General features: G+C 56.0%; 3 protein-coding genes across 3 annotated transcripts; 2 read left to right on the top strand and 1 right to left on the bottom strand.

The window, feature by feature from the left end:
* Window positions 1–2102: 2102 nt before the first annotated feature.
* Window positions 2103–4506, bottom strand: B0T26DRAFT_176551 (uncharacterized protein). The gene has a single exon (XM_060433589.1). It carries the CDS (start codon window positions 4175–4177, stop codon window positions 2180–2182), a length of 1998 nt encoding a protein of 665 aa, XP_060301414.1. The 5' UTR covers window positions 4178–4506; the 3' UTR covers window positions 2103–2179.
* A 1868-nt stretch (window positions 4507–6374) lies between these two features.
* Window positions 6375–7255, top strand: B0T26DRAFT_673071 (uncharacterized protein; the record flags this gene model as incomplete). The annotated part of the gene is made up of 3 exons (XM_060439553.1): window positions 6375–6609; window positions 6728–6930; window positions 7079–7255. The coding sequence occupies 3 exons, from the start codon at window positions 6375–6377 to the stop codon at window positions 7253–7255; spliced, it is 615 nt and encodes a 204-aa protein (XP_060301415.1).
* Window positions 7256–9359: 2104 nt separating this feature from the next.
* Window positions 9360–11888, top strand: B0T26DRAFT_748757 (uncharacterized protein; the record flags this gene model as incomplete). The annotated part of the gene is made up of 4 exons (XM_060445006.1): window positions 9360–9491; window positions 9577–9828; window positions 9892–10147; window positions 10210–11888. The coding sequence occupies 4 exons, from the start codon at window positions 9360–9362 to the stop codon at window positions 11886–11888; spliced, it is 2319 nt and encodes a 772-aa protein (XP_060301416.1).
* Window positions 11889–13548: the final 1660 nt, after the last annotated feature.

The raw sequence follows: 13548 nt of genomic DNA on the forward strand, positions 1-13548 counted from the left end.
GCCACAAAGCACAGTCGTCGTGAGCGGAACCCTAGTCCGCAAACGTTGGGAGTGGTCGTGGGGACAAAGCCACAGCGGGCAGACAGGGGTGAGAGGCTGGAAACTTCTCGTGTTCGCCCCCAGCCCAGCCTTTTCCGCTGCGACGCCGTGTGTAAGTACCTATCCTCATGTACCTATCTTCACAGATACACGCAGACAGACAGACACAGACTAGCCGGGCAGCCGAGTGACACAGCACCTTGCCATGACATGACATGCGAGCATCCCGAGGGCGCCGTACCTACTGAGGTGCTAGACACACGGATAAACTAGGTGCTCACACCAGATCGTGTGGTGTGTGTGTGTGTGTGTGTTGTGTGTGTGCGTGATGAGTTGAGCGAGGAGACGGGGAGGGGCAACACGAGCCAAGAGGCAAGACACTCCCGTTCGAGGGTTGGCGGCCAATTAGAGGCGGCGGCTGGCCCCAAAACCACGGCAAGCCACGATTTTCCCTGAACGAATACACCCCGTATTCCCACGTTTATCCCAGCCCGCCCAGCAGAAACCTCTTAAGAGCAAACAGTAGCCAAAGACACTGGGAGAGAACGAGAATTGCATCGAGACATGTCTGACCGAGCCTGAATCATTGGTTTGGATTAGGTTTGGGCGAAAATAAAAAGAGGGGAGCATGCAAAATCGGAAGCCGGACCCTCGAATACGAGGATGGTCTGGTCGTCGGGTCGACTGGACTGCAGCCAGTCAGGCAGTATTGGGAAAGAATCCCTCCTTGAGTGATCGAGTTGCAGGGGAAAGAGAGAGGGGAGAGGGAGCCGTTACGTGACGTTACTTCCCATCCAACCAAGCCCCCGCGAGAACCCCTCCACTCCTGCAACCGGCCACTCGGGAAGCCAAAAGGGCGGGGTGGCGTTTGTGGGGTCGTGGACAACCCCACCACCCCTCTGCGCAGTAGTGTAGTAGGCCCTTTGCTTCACTGGAATGTTGTTGGAATGCATCCAATGTATTTCCAAGAGGTTGAAAAAACCTTCTTCATTGTCCCACGGCGCTACTGCGGCGGCAGAAAAAGGGCTCGACAGTTCGCTGCGGAATCCTGCAGGAACCAACCGACCCGCGGCCATCCATGTCCATCTAGCGGGCGGATGAGGTGAGGTGAGCCTACCTTAGATCAGACAAACAGACAGTCAGGTCAGGTCAGTCAGTCTGGCTTCACCTCAGCGGCCCTTTAAAGGGCCGGCCCACAACCCAAGCAAAAGCACCAAAACCAACACGATGGGTGCCTGTGTGTGCCTGGCAGCTCAGACGACGGTTGCGGGCGGCTGCTGGTTCTAAATTAAGAGCCCGGGCCGTCAAGGACTCACTGGACGTCATATAATGAATGCTAGCGGCACCTCGGTAATGTATGTACGGAGGAGACGAATATGCACTCTTCCACCCCGGCTTTCTCAGCCTTGCCTTCTTTGTCGGAGGCGTTAGTTGCGGAATACTAGTATACGCGCCAGCCCGACCGAGTCTGATTCAAGACAAGACAAGATGGTCAGGGTAGGAAAGGTAGGTAGGTATACGGGCTTGCTGGCTCGGTGGGTGCTCGCTACGACGAGGCAAAAAAAAAAGGGTTACTCAAATCACTTCATTGACTGACTCACTCGCTCGCTAGTCGGTGATAACGAGCTCCTGAAGAAGAAATGAAAAATAATTTAGGGCAAAGGGGGGAAAGTTCTAGATCATCAAGATCTCCTCTTGATCCTCAAATAATCTGAAAGCTCTCAAATCACTCACTAGCATATTCCCAAACCCCTCCAAATTGAACCAAAGTTGCCCTGTCATGCTTTCCGATCTTGGCCCTCGTGTTCCAAGACACTGGGACAGACGTACGAACTGGCACAGAGCTGAGCTCGCCTTTGTCATCGAAGCCGAGTTGCCTCACTCATCTCATACATGCGCTTCGCTGTTCACTCTGCCACCATTCATCCACACGATCTGCACTATACCAAGACATGGATATGCCTTCATTATAATGGTATTTACGTAGGTAATGTAGGTAGCAAAAAAAAAAAATCATGAGCCCAACCATCGCCGGGTCTAGAATTTCAAGAAAAGAGAAGGACAAAAAAAAATACATGCATCGTGACACGCGACCCGACCTTCCATCTTGGTAATTTTACTGTACTGTATGTATATCCTCTCACCTTGCCTTCAAGAGGATACCCTCGCCCCTGCCGCCCTCCGCGCTCCTCGCCCTCACGCGCGATGGCCCGGGCTGCATGGCGACCCACTCGCCCTTTGCGTTCCATGTGCCAGCTTTCGTGTAGTCCTCGCTGCCGCTGCCCTGCATCCACGCAAAGCGAAAGTACTCGTTCTCCTCGAGCCCGGCGCGGCGGGTCCAGGTGAAGTTTGGCGAGCTGTCGAACTCATCGGCAAAATACGTGCGGAAGCGCTCGACGTCGTTGACTAGCACGCTGAGCCCGTCGAGCTCGGGGCCCGGCGACAGGCCCCACGTGAAGGTGATGCTCGACAGCGCGCTGCCAAGCGTGATGTTGGGCGCCGGGATCGACGGGAGCGGCGACCCCAGCTGCGCGTCCCCTTGCAGCGCGGCCGCCGTCTGCAAGAACGAGTCCCACCCCCAGCGCGCGATGCCGTTGAGGAACAGCCCGACCAGGATGCCCTGGTACAGCAGCGACGGGCGCGTCTGCATGCTCGTGCCCGGCAGGAGGAGCAGCGCGAGGATGTAGTGGTGGATGCGCAGCGAGAGGCCCGGGAGCACCACCGAGATGACGATGGCCGCCACTAGGAGCGCGTAGAGCTTCAGGTACTTGACTAGCCGGCCCTCCTGGCGGAAGAACCAGATCTGCGAGACGGCCACGACGGCCAAGACGATGATGATGATGGCGAGGGCCGCCCTAGCCCCGGGCTGCTGGTCCAGATCGTGCGGCGTGAGTCGCTGGATGGGGATGAAATCGAACGTGTAGTTGGTCAGCGCGCCGACCCAGCAGCCGCCGAGCCACAGCACCGACTTTTCGACCTGGGCTGTCAGGCCCTTGAGCGTCCGCCTCACGCCCATCTTGTCGTACATGACCCAGGCGGTGAACACGGCGGGCAAGAAGTTCCCGAGCTCGTTGGAGAACAGGCCCGCGATGCTTGAGTAGCCCGGCGGGTCTGTGGCGAGGCCAACCGTCCAGTAGATGCCCGTAAAGACGGGAAAGAAGAACAGGGCCGGGGACGTGACGAAGAGCGCCAGGACGGTGGAGAAGACCACCGAGACAGCGAGCAGCGGCCACCTCGTGTCCCGCGAGACACACTGGGTCCCCGTCTCGAAAGTGAACGAGAGGGGGAAGTACGAGTCGAAGCCCACGCTCGATATGCCGTTCTGCGTCGAGCTGTTAAAGTCCCTCTGCAGCCCGATCAGCTTGACGACCCCGCACCCGCCGACCGTGTTCGAGATGACGCCGGCGTGTATCGCGGCTCCGCAGATGAACGAATCCCCCCGGTATACCGCGCTGCCGTTGCTCCCCGGCCCGCCGATGACGAGCGGCTGGTAGACGACCTCGGTGGCGCCGACGGCGTGCGGGTTGAGCACCTGGTAGCTCTCGCAGCTCGCGGGGCACTTGAAGGCAAAGCCGCCGCCGTCAAAGGGGCGGCAGTCGTTGCCGTCCAGGCCGCAGCCGTTGTCGGCGGCCCAGTACGTGTTGCCGCATCCTATCGCGCTGGGCGTGCCCCACCCGTCGATTTCCGTCGCAGATTGGCCCTGGCGCATCACCAGCGCGAAGGTGACGATCCAGATAGACAGGTAGAAAAACACGAGCCATGCCCTGTGCGATTTCCGGGGCAGGAACTTGTCGAGCAGCCGGACGGGGGCGCGCTGCACGCTAGGGAGGAGAGGTTGGATCTTGAAGTTGTTCGGGCTGGGCGGTCCCTGGGCCCATTTGTAGACGGCGATTGTGAGGCGGCGCACAGGGTACGGCACCCATTTCCACCTCTTCCATGACCGCTCGTCCTGGATGAAGCGCGGCGTCGGCGGCCTGCTATCGTCGTTCTGGTTCACGAGGGCGGCTTCGACGATGGGGGCATCCGGATGCTCGGGTACTACGACGTTGGTGGAGCTGGCGCTGGCGCTGGTGCTTGTGCTCTCTTGGCCCTCGACATCGCGGGCCTGTGAGCGCACCTCGGTGCCATTTTCGCCCATGGTGCGGCCGGTCCCGAGCGGGCGCCGGCGGCGATGGCTGGAGTTGTCGCTGGGATCGCGATGACGACGCGCGTTGGCTGGGTCCCTGGGCGTTCTACTGCGGGGAGAAACGTGGGAATGGCGGATGCAGATGCAGATGCAGGTGCCGATGTGGAGGCGGGCGTTGGAGAGTTTGACTCAAAAACTAACATTCATGAAAGACAAAGTAAACGAAAGTAGCCCAAAAAGGGAAAACAGACAAACCAACAATTGCGGCACAAGAGAATGGGGTGGGCAGTCAGAGAGAGTCAACCCATGAGAACGCCAAGGCCGTGATGATGTGGACGGTTGATCGTAAAATCGTCTGGAACTCCCGCCTTGTTTCGTCTCACCTCCAGCACCAGAAGGGACTAGCCGCTCGGCCTCCACTGCCCTGTGGAGCCGGCCCACTGCGTATCCACGTCTTGGCAATGTAGGTCTAACCCGATTAAGAACACATGGCAAGCGTTAAACTCGTGGGGACCTGCTTGCAGTCGCCCTGTGGTCGTCCCATGTCGCAGGGCACCACGTCCCCAAACGGCTGTACGAGGACCTTATTTCGTAGCCCAAACTTTGGACGTGTTTTACAGTATAAACCCTTGGAGAAACTCGGACCGCGAACACTGCGGTGCTATTTTCCGTGTAGGTCTAAGCTCGACAGTCACCACCCCATCGCCTCGAGCGTCTGACTTGGCACCTCTCCAAACTGCAAGAGAACATGCGGTCCCCTCCAAACGTCTTGTCCACAGCAGATCTTTGCGCCATTTTAGCAAGGCTAGGTAGCCACTGCCATCCACCAAGTCGGAATCAGGCTCTCGACTGAGGTGGTCACGGATTCTCGAAGTCGGGTGTTCCGAGGACGTATTCGTGAGCCCTCGATCACTGGACCTAATAGGAGTCGGCGATAGGGACAGGGGTTCGATCAGCACTGCAATTTTTAGCTCCAAGGAGGCCTTGAACGCTCCCTTCCGCGCCGCTCCCCTATCAAGACTCAAGGCTTGTTCTCCTATTGACGATATGTATGTTTGTGCTGGAATTTTCGGCTCCAGGTTGGGGAAACGCGAATAGCATCTTTATGCCCTTTTTTCTCTATATATTCTATCTACTGTCGTTGGACCCAATAGAGGCGATTCCAACTAGTGATGGGATATCGCTTCCATCTTCTGTCGGATGCTCATACCTGTGAGTAATACAGCGGGCGTCGCAAGTTGTGATTTCACGTTGTGGTGTACGTTGAGGCTTGAGGAAAGTAGCTGGGATTGGTCATCGAATATAACACCATCACCAAATGGTATATGAATAGATAGGGATACAGCAACTCTGGATGGTCAACTCTATCACTAGTTCTGTTTACCACCTGCTTGTGTGGCATAGGCCCGGGGGAGTGATATTCATTACGATGCATGCATGTCCGACCCTCGACCCAGTATTGCAGCGGTCGTAGAACTACAGAGCTTACCCGGGGTATGTCTCCGTTCAGTCTCGGGGGACTGCGGTCAACGGTTTCCCCACTTCCCCGGGCACGGCAGCTCAGTCTACAGGAAAGGAGCATCCGACGCCGGCACGTCCACCGCGTCGCACGCTAAGTCCTTCGGCCCCCGGGCCGCATGTGGATGCCGGATTTGCCAGCTTGACCGATCCTACCCTGCAAATGGCAGATCTGAAAAAGTGAATGGTAGGCTGGTTGTCGGCGCGGGGGTAAGCGGGCTGGTTCATCGCACAGTTATTTAGTGGGCCGGCAATTAAGCCGGTGCCACTCCGTAACTCCGTATAGTAGTTTTCCCCATTTACCCTAATATCCTGCCACATCCCCCAGGTGCCATTGTTAATATCGAGACATGAACCCTCTTGGGCGGCGATACGACGGATCAAAGCCTCGGACCCCCCCAGAATTGGCGTGCTGTTTCCTGTAACGGCGGCTGGTTTCTATGCACACGCTGATTGCAATGCCGCCTTTGTGCTGGCCACGAGGACGGCTCTTGATGACACCCTCGCCCCGAACCGACAACGTATAGCGCCAGTCTTGGCGCCGGGGTGATGCAACACTCGCTGCTTTCGTCTCTCCCCATAACCCGGGGAGTCCCCAGACCAGGGACGCGGAATCGTGGACACAACCTTCCTTGTTACAAATTCTCTGGGCCAGGGCCAACATGCGGCGGCACCCGCATCCGCCCCTACGATGACGACGAACTTCCGGGGTCTGCTTGCTAGCCTGTGGGCGGTCTTGTTCTTAGTCTTTGGCTGGGCTGAGGCAGACTTTACAAACTCGTTTGACGGCGTCGCGGCCGGGTCGACGCTCTCGTTGGCCTGGAGCGGAGTAGATGCCCAGAGCTACCCACTGTCCATCACCGTCCAGCTCATCGACAAGAGCGCAGACGGCACCAAGGCGAACGCGTATAGGGCGAACATCACCAGTACGTTCCCACGACTGCATGACATGACAGCAAAGGCTTGGGGCCGAAGCTTGGCGCTCAGATACAGCTATTGGCTCAGCTCTGCCGTGATGCCGTCGAGGCTAACTATGAAAAACAGCAAGTATCAGCAGCGATTCCTTCTCATGGACAGGCATTCCATACCCGGTGCGCTGGATTGAGACTGGGCTCTACCAACTCGAGCTGCGCCCATCGACTCCAACAAGCGGCGGCGATACCCCGTTGTTGGCAAAATCACCTTTCTTCAAGGTGCAGAACCAGGCTGTCGAACCGGCGACGTCTTCGTCGCCCTCGCCATCACCGGTAAGCCTGGCTCTCTCTTTCTCGCTCGTGCCTTGACTCTCTCTTTCTCGCTCGTGCCTTGACTCTCTCTCTCTCTCTCTCTGTTCTTGCAGGGCGTTGTAACCAGTGCACTAACACGGAGCTTCGGCAGCCCCCAACCTTGATACAGGTCCCGAGCAGCGACGCGTCCGGGGTGAACAAGCCCTTGGCGATCGGGCTCGGGGTGGCTATCGGCCTCCCGTCGGTGGTGGCGCTCGTGGTCGTGAGCTGGTGCTTCAGGAAACGGCAGCGCAGGGCGGCCCTGGAGAAGCGGAGGTTAATGAGGAGGGACTTCATCATACACTGAGAGGCGCCAATCCACCTTCCGCCGCCGAGCGTAGGAGCATGATTGAGCGGAAATGATTGAGCGGAAAGAGGAGAAAGACGGCCTTCGTGTTCGACATATCTATTCTGTCGCCGTTCCGAGTCCCTACTACACTACCTAGTTACCACATACTATGTAGGTACCTAACAGCCCGTCCTAAAAGGAACGGTTGTCTTGTGCGATATTCCGCACTTGGGTTGCATTGCAATGATACCTATAAACCGTTTAATACTCATGCCTCGGACTGAAAGAGCTTTTAGGTTAGCGTAACGGACCAACTGCGCTTTCAGTTACGCAGCAGACAACTCTGACTCCACTTGTGGCCGTGAACGACTGACCTTCTTCTGAAGAGTGGCAGGTGGGGGCGGTGACACGGAAGGTGCGGCTTTGAGGGTTACTCCTTGTGTTTTCCGAAAAGCGCGATAAGAAAAGTTTGCTAATTACTAGCAGTACTTGGCAGTTGCTGTTTTCGAAAGGGGTATCTCAGTAGTGGCCCGTACTTGGTTCGGCGCGTCACTTGGCTTCCAAGTTGTGCCCAAAGACGTCAAGTTCTCTTTCGCTTTCGAGGAATAAAATAGATGCAGGACGATCCTTTTGTCTATTCAAGTACGTATTGGCCCGCCACCAAGCAAGCCACCTGCAAGCCTCACCGTTTTACTCCTTCGTCCTTGGATTAAGGTTAATCAGCCCGTCAGACGAGGCGCTTGTTCTAGCAATGATCTGGGAAATCATCGACCTGGTCGGGAGGGGCGGCGCCACGCCCCCGCTGCGCGCAACACAGCGCGATGTGGAATTACGCTAGACCCTCCTGCCAGGACACGTAAGCTATCAGCACTCAGCAACACGGTCGAGAGCATCCCGGGCAGCAGCAGGATCACCATCACCACAAGGCTGAGGGCATCCATCCGATGAATGGCGTTGGACCTCTAACCAACCGCCTTTCTCGGTCGCGACCTGACGGTCCAACGCGATCTCGCTGGACGCTACCTGTCTCCGTGGCGAGGCGGATTGTTGGAGAACCGGAAATTAACATGGTTCGAAATCTGCGCCCGCCGCGATCCAATGAGACCACAGAGAAGCCATTTTTTACTTCTGGGTACCTGCGTACACCGATTCCTTCCCCTGGGCCGCACAGCCGCGCTAAAAGGCCTAGGGTGTTTGGGAAGGTCGCGACCCCGGTTCGGACTCCTCGTCGCCCGCGTCGTACAAGAATTCTGACATCGATTTTTGCTCGCTCGCCCATCTTGTCTAGGCGGCCGAGAGGATTCTGCGTTACCAACACATTTTTTCTGCTTCGGTATGGCACCAGAAGTTGAAAATTTCGAAGAAAGCCCCAAGGTACATCGCACTGGACGCTGGGCTCTGGGCGCTGGGCTCTGGGCGCTGGGCTCTGGGCCCTTAGCCTTGGGTCCAGGCGCTGGGGTTGCACAAACCATTGCGATCTTAGCATGGGGGGGATCCCTGCCATCTCCCCTTTTGACGATTGAGTACGGATACGCACTGGTATGGCTCGTGGGAACCAATTACGAGTCTCAATCCCGCGTATTTAATCTCGACAGCACATGGCTAGTAGTCCATTCCTGACTAGACGAAGCGAAGGAGCCAAGAAAGCTTGGAGTTAGAATGCAGATAGACAGCTGGGAACATGGCAGGCCCATCGTCTAACAGCCCAGTATTCTCTCACTAACGCTAGCCCAAGCTCTATCGATTCCCCTCTTGGGAACATGCCTCCACGGTGTCGGACCCGGCGCTACCGAGGGCGTGGCCAGCATGGCCCACGAGCTTGTCCACGGTGGTGGAGGGGAGGTTATGGGTACGTGAGTGGCAGATCTGCGTCAGTGGCTGCCCGGCTGGCTGATGAGTGCCGCCATAACAACAAAAGTGCCGCCACCATGGCCATGCTCCCCTTCTCCTTCTTCCCTCTTGCTTGATGTTCCTCCAGCCAAGCCTTCCATGCTGCTTCTCCAGCCTGTTTAGAGCATCTTTTTTGCTCGTCCTCTGACGTATCGCACGTCGACTCACTCGTTACTTCACCCTCATTATTGTCATTCTTTTATCCCCTACTAACACCCCTAATTTTGCCCTCATGGCTCCGTCTTTCGTTAAGCTAGGCGCGGCCGCCTTGGCCTATGCTTCCGGCGTCGCTGCCGTCAAGTCATACCAACTCACCGAGCACTACGACGCTACAAACTTCTTTGACAAGTTTGAGTTTTTTGTGGTAAGATACAACCGGGCTGGACGACTCGACCCGACCCGACTCGACAGGGATATGTACAGAGTATAGGGACTGACAGGCCATCTAGTCTGATTATAACAGCGCCGACCCTATGGCCATTGACCCAACGCATGGATTCGTCGACTACAAATCCCAGACCGATGCGTTTGGTTCCGGCCTGATCTCTGGGCCGGGAGAGGCCATCTACGTTGGTGTCGACAGCAGCTCGAATGACGTGAGAGGAAGGGGCAGTGTGAGGCTCGAGAGTCACAGTCGCTACAACTCGGGCCTGATCATTGCCCACTTCACCCACTTTCCTGAGCCGGTTTGCGGAGCGTGGGTGAGTCTATGGATATATACGAGTCCATTCCTTGGAGCAGGGCACACGCTGACAACTCTCTAGCCGGCTTTTTGGATGTACGGGCCTAACTGGCCAACTAGTGGCGAGCTTGACATCTACGAGCAGTGGAACTTGTCTCCTACAAATTCCATCACAGCTCACACCGACAACCCCAACAACGTTGGAGGCTGCACTATTGACAATTCTTTTCATCCCAACACGCCCGACTGTTGGGTAGATTCACCCACGCAGTGGCCTAACGAGGGCTGTGCTATATCCGAGGCGAACGGTCAATGGGGAAAATCAGATGGTGGCGTGTGTAAGGAGTCTCGTGCCTGGCTCGCTTGGTTGGGTGCATATGCTAATTGAGACTCTACGCAGATGCTACCGAGTGGACTGACACTGCCTTGAAAGTGTGGAGCTGGCCGGTTGGGAACATTCCTACTGATATTAGCTCGGGAACCCCAAACCCGTCGAGCTGGGGAACGCCTCATTTCCTCCTAGGCGACGGCGGATGTAACGTCCATGAAGCTTTCAAGGATATGAGATTGGTCTTGGACATCACCTTCTGCGGAGACGCCGCTGGCAACTCGGGGATTTGGGGCAGCAACCCGCTCGACAGTGACAAATGCTTCGCTCAGACCGGCTACGGATGGTGCCCCGACTATGTCAACTCGCACGCCGCAGCATACGATGATGTGTACTGGGGGATCGAGGACATCAAGTATTATCAGTTCCAGGAACCTGCACCCCCTGCTAGCTCGTCGGCCCCTGCCAGCTCGTCGGCACCTGCCAGCTCGTCTGCCGCCAGCTCGTCTGCTCCTATCAGCTCGACAATTACAAGCTCGACCATTCCAAGCTCCACTGCCAGTTCGTCAACTTCAACAGACAATGATGAGGACTGCTCGGATGAGCCGGAGTCGTCTACTGTCCCCCCGAGCTCATCTGCTGCTTCGACCGCGTCGTCTACAACCGACGCGAGCTCGGCCGCTTCTTCAACCCCTGCTTCTTCAGCCGCATCATCGATTGCGTCTAGCACTGCCTCGTCTGCTGCCTCGTCTGCTGCTTCGTCTGCTACCTCGTCTGCTGCTTCGTCTGCTACCTCGTCAGCTGATCCGGCTGGCGGGTCTAGTGCTCCCGCTTCGTCTACGGCGAGCGTCCCGGCTTCTTCGGGAGTCCCCAGCTCGTCATTGCCAGCTAGCTCTTCGTCGCCGGCTAGCTCTTCGTCGCCAGCTGGATCTTCCGGATCTTCGGGAATCCCCAGCTCATCATTGCCAGCTAGCTCTTCCGGTTCTGCGTCAGCCTCGAGCGCATCCAGCGGTGCGGACCCAGCCAGCTCAGGCGCGGTGTCTTCCACAGCCGCAGGCTCCTCAGGTAGCCCCGGCTCCGCTTCTGCTTCTGGCTCGTCGTCAGAAATTTTGGCCACATCGACCATCTACTCGACAACTACATACACGATCACGTCATGCGCTGCTACTGTCACGAACTGCCCTATTGGACAAGTAACGACAGAGGTGATTGCTGTCACGACGACGGTCTGCCCCGTAACCGCTACAGCAACGGCCTCTGCGACAGCCTTGGCCAGCTCGTCGACCGAGTCATCACTTCCCGAGGGCTGGACGACTTCGACCATTTACGCAACCACAACGTACACGATCACATCGTGTGCACCCACCGTCACCAACTGCCCTGCCCTCGTTGGGAAGGTGACTACCGAAGTCATTGCAGTCACGACAACCGTCTGCCCCATTGCAGACGAGACGGGCAGCGTGACCGTGAGCCCAAGCGTGGTTCCCACCACATACATCACGAGCTACACAACACTGCAGCTAGTCCCCACAGTCTCCAAGCCGGCCTCGGTGGCCACTGGTTACTCGAGCTATTATCCGGCTGGCAGCAACAGCACTGCGCCGGTGAAGCCTCTTCCCGTGAAGTCTAGCTCGGGTACCGCCGCCGCCGCTGCTCCGACGAGCACGCTGGTGACCGTGAACGGCGGCACCAGAGTCGGAGCCAGTCTGGTGCTCATGGCCGCCGGAGTTGCGTTGGTGTTCGGATTGTGAAGGTGCTAGTGTCTTGCACAACACGCCAGGGGGGACGTACCGAGTTGGGTGGAAAGAAATTAATTTAATGATTGGACAAGTTGACGGCTTTTGGATACCGATAGATAATCTTGGGGTTGTATAAGGGTCGGCTATTTTGATTTACGGATAGCCGTCGTGGTTTGGTGGCTTCTTCGCTTCTTTAAACGGCTTCTCGCACTCGAGGTCTCATTGCTCGGCGTTATGGTTTCTTCGGTCATACTAAACATATATTGACATTTATACTTTGGTCAAGCATGTATTAACAACGCCGCTGAGCAAAAGGAGGATCGAAGTGAAGCTGGGATATCTTGTTTTGCATATGATACCTACCTAACTATTCTTCTACTTTTTTGCTCTCTTGGATACTAGAGAGAAGAGAGTCTCGGATCAATGGTAAAGAAAATTACGGACGGGGATAGGGATGACAAATGTTGGATATGACATGCGGTGCAGGTACCTTGTCCAGTAGACCTGCTTGCCTTTTGTCATGAAAAGGGGAGCCTCTCCCCTCCCTCCCTCTTTCCAAGACCCTTTGACACTAAAGGCTAGTGGATAAATGCCCACATTGGTTGGTTCATTGCCACTCCCTGCCAGGTGCATGACAGACAACAAAACCGTATAGTGGAAACTGGGAAAGCAAGGCTAGAATGTCTCTACTTCCCAAGGAATGGGTGGCTTTTGAAGATGCCAGCCAGCTAGTTAGGGTATTCTACAGTCGAGAAACAAACAAACAAAGCTAGTTGTCATTTCAGAGTCAGCTTGGCATCTGGGTAACCGCCTGGTAAAGTGACTGTAATACGGAGTACATCACAAACACTCACATATTCTCACACATAACACACACTCACGCTCACACCACCCACACTCACGCTCACACACACTCACGCTCACACACACCCACACTCACGCTCACACACACACACACACACACACACACACACACAGAGGAGAACCTTAGTCGAATTAACCAAATAAATATTTCTGTCTCTATGTCGCCCGCCCGCAACCAAACCCGTTTTGCTCTCACAAGAAACAAAATATACACAATCCCCCCCGTTGCTGACAGCTATGTTTTGCTGACACCCGACAAGGAGAAAAAAAACCGCTCTCGTCCCCAGTCCGGCTGTTGATGTTGTTAGTATTGTTGCCATCATCCAGATGGGTATTTCCCTCCCCTCCTCCGTCTCTCCATTCCTTTTCCGTATGCGGGGAGTATATACACGAGAGGTTGGTGGGCGGCGTGGCAGGTGGATGGGTGCAGACCGCTCTGCTTGGGATCCCTTTGGAGACTCACGAAGACAATAGACACAGACTACGGAATTATAAAAAAAAAATGAATATCGTGGTTTTGTGAGCTCGAAAGAATTGAAAAACCGGATAGCCCTATCCCTGCCTCTGTTGTCATCTGTTCCTGTTGTAGGACGCCTTGTCATGCCTTGAAGTGACAAAGGAAAAGAAATGTGAAAAAGATGCTGATGTGTAGCAGACAGTAGCCGACAGCGCGTGTATCCAACACGGCAACCTGTAAAACAGCTGAGGTGGTAGATGATGACGTGCCGGATAGCTCGTTCCGCTGCAGGGCCTTGTCGTTCCGTGCCGAACCAGAATGCCACCTCAGTTAAGAAAATTGTTCGTGAAT

The sequence above is a fragment of the Lasiosphaeria miniovina genome, assembly GCF_030549165.1.
Source record: "Lasiosphaeria miniovina strain SMH2392-1A chromosome Unknown B0T26scaffold_2, whole genome shotgun sequence".
Lineage (NCBI taxonomy): Eukaryota > Fungi > Ascomycota > Sordariomycetes > Sordariales > Lasiosphaeriaceae > Lasiosphaeria > Lasiosphaeria miniovina.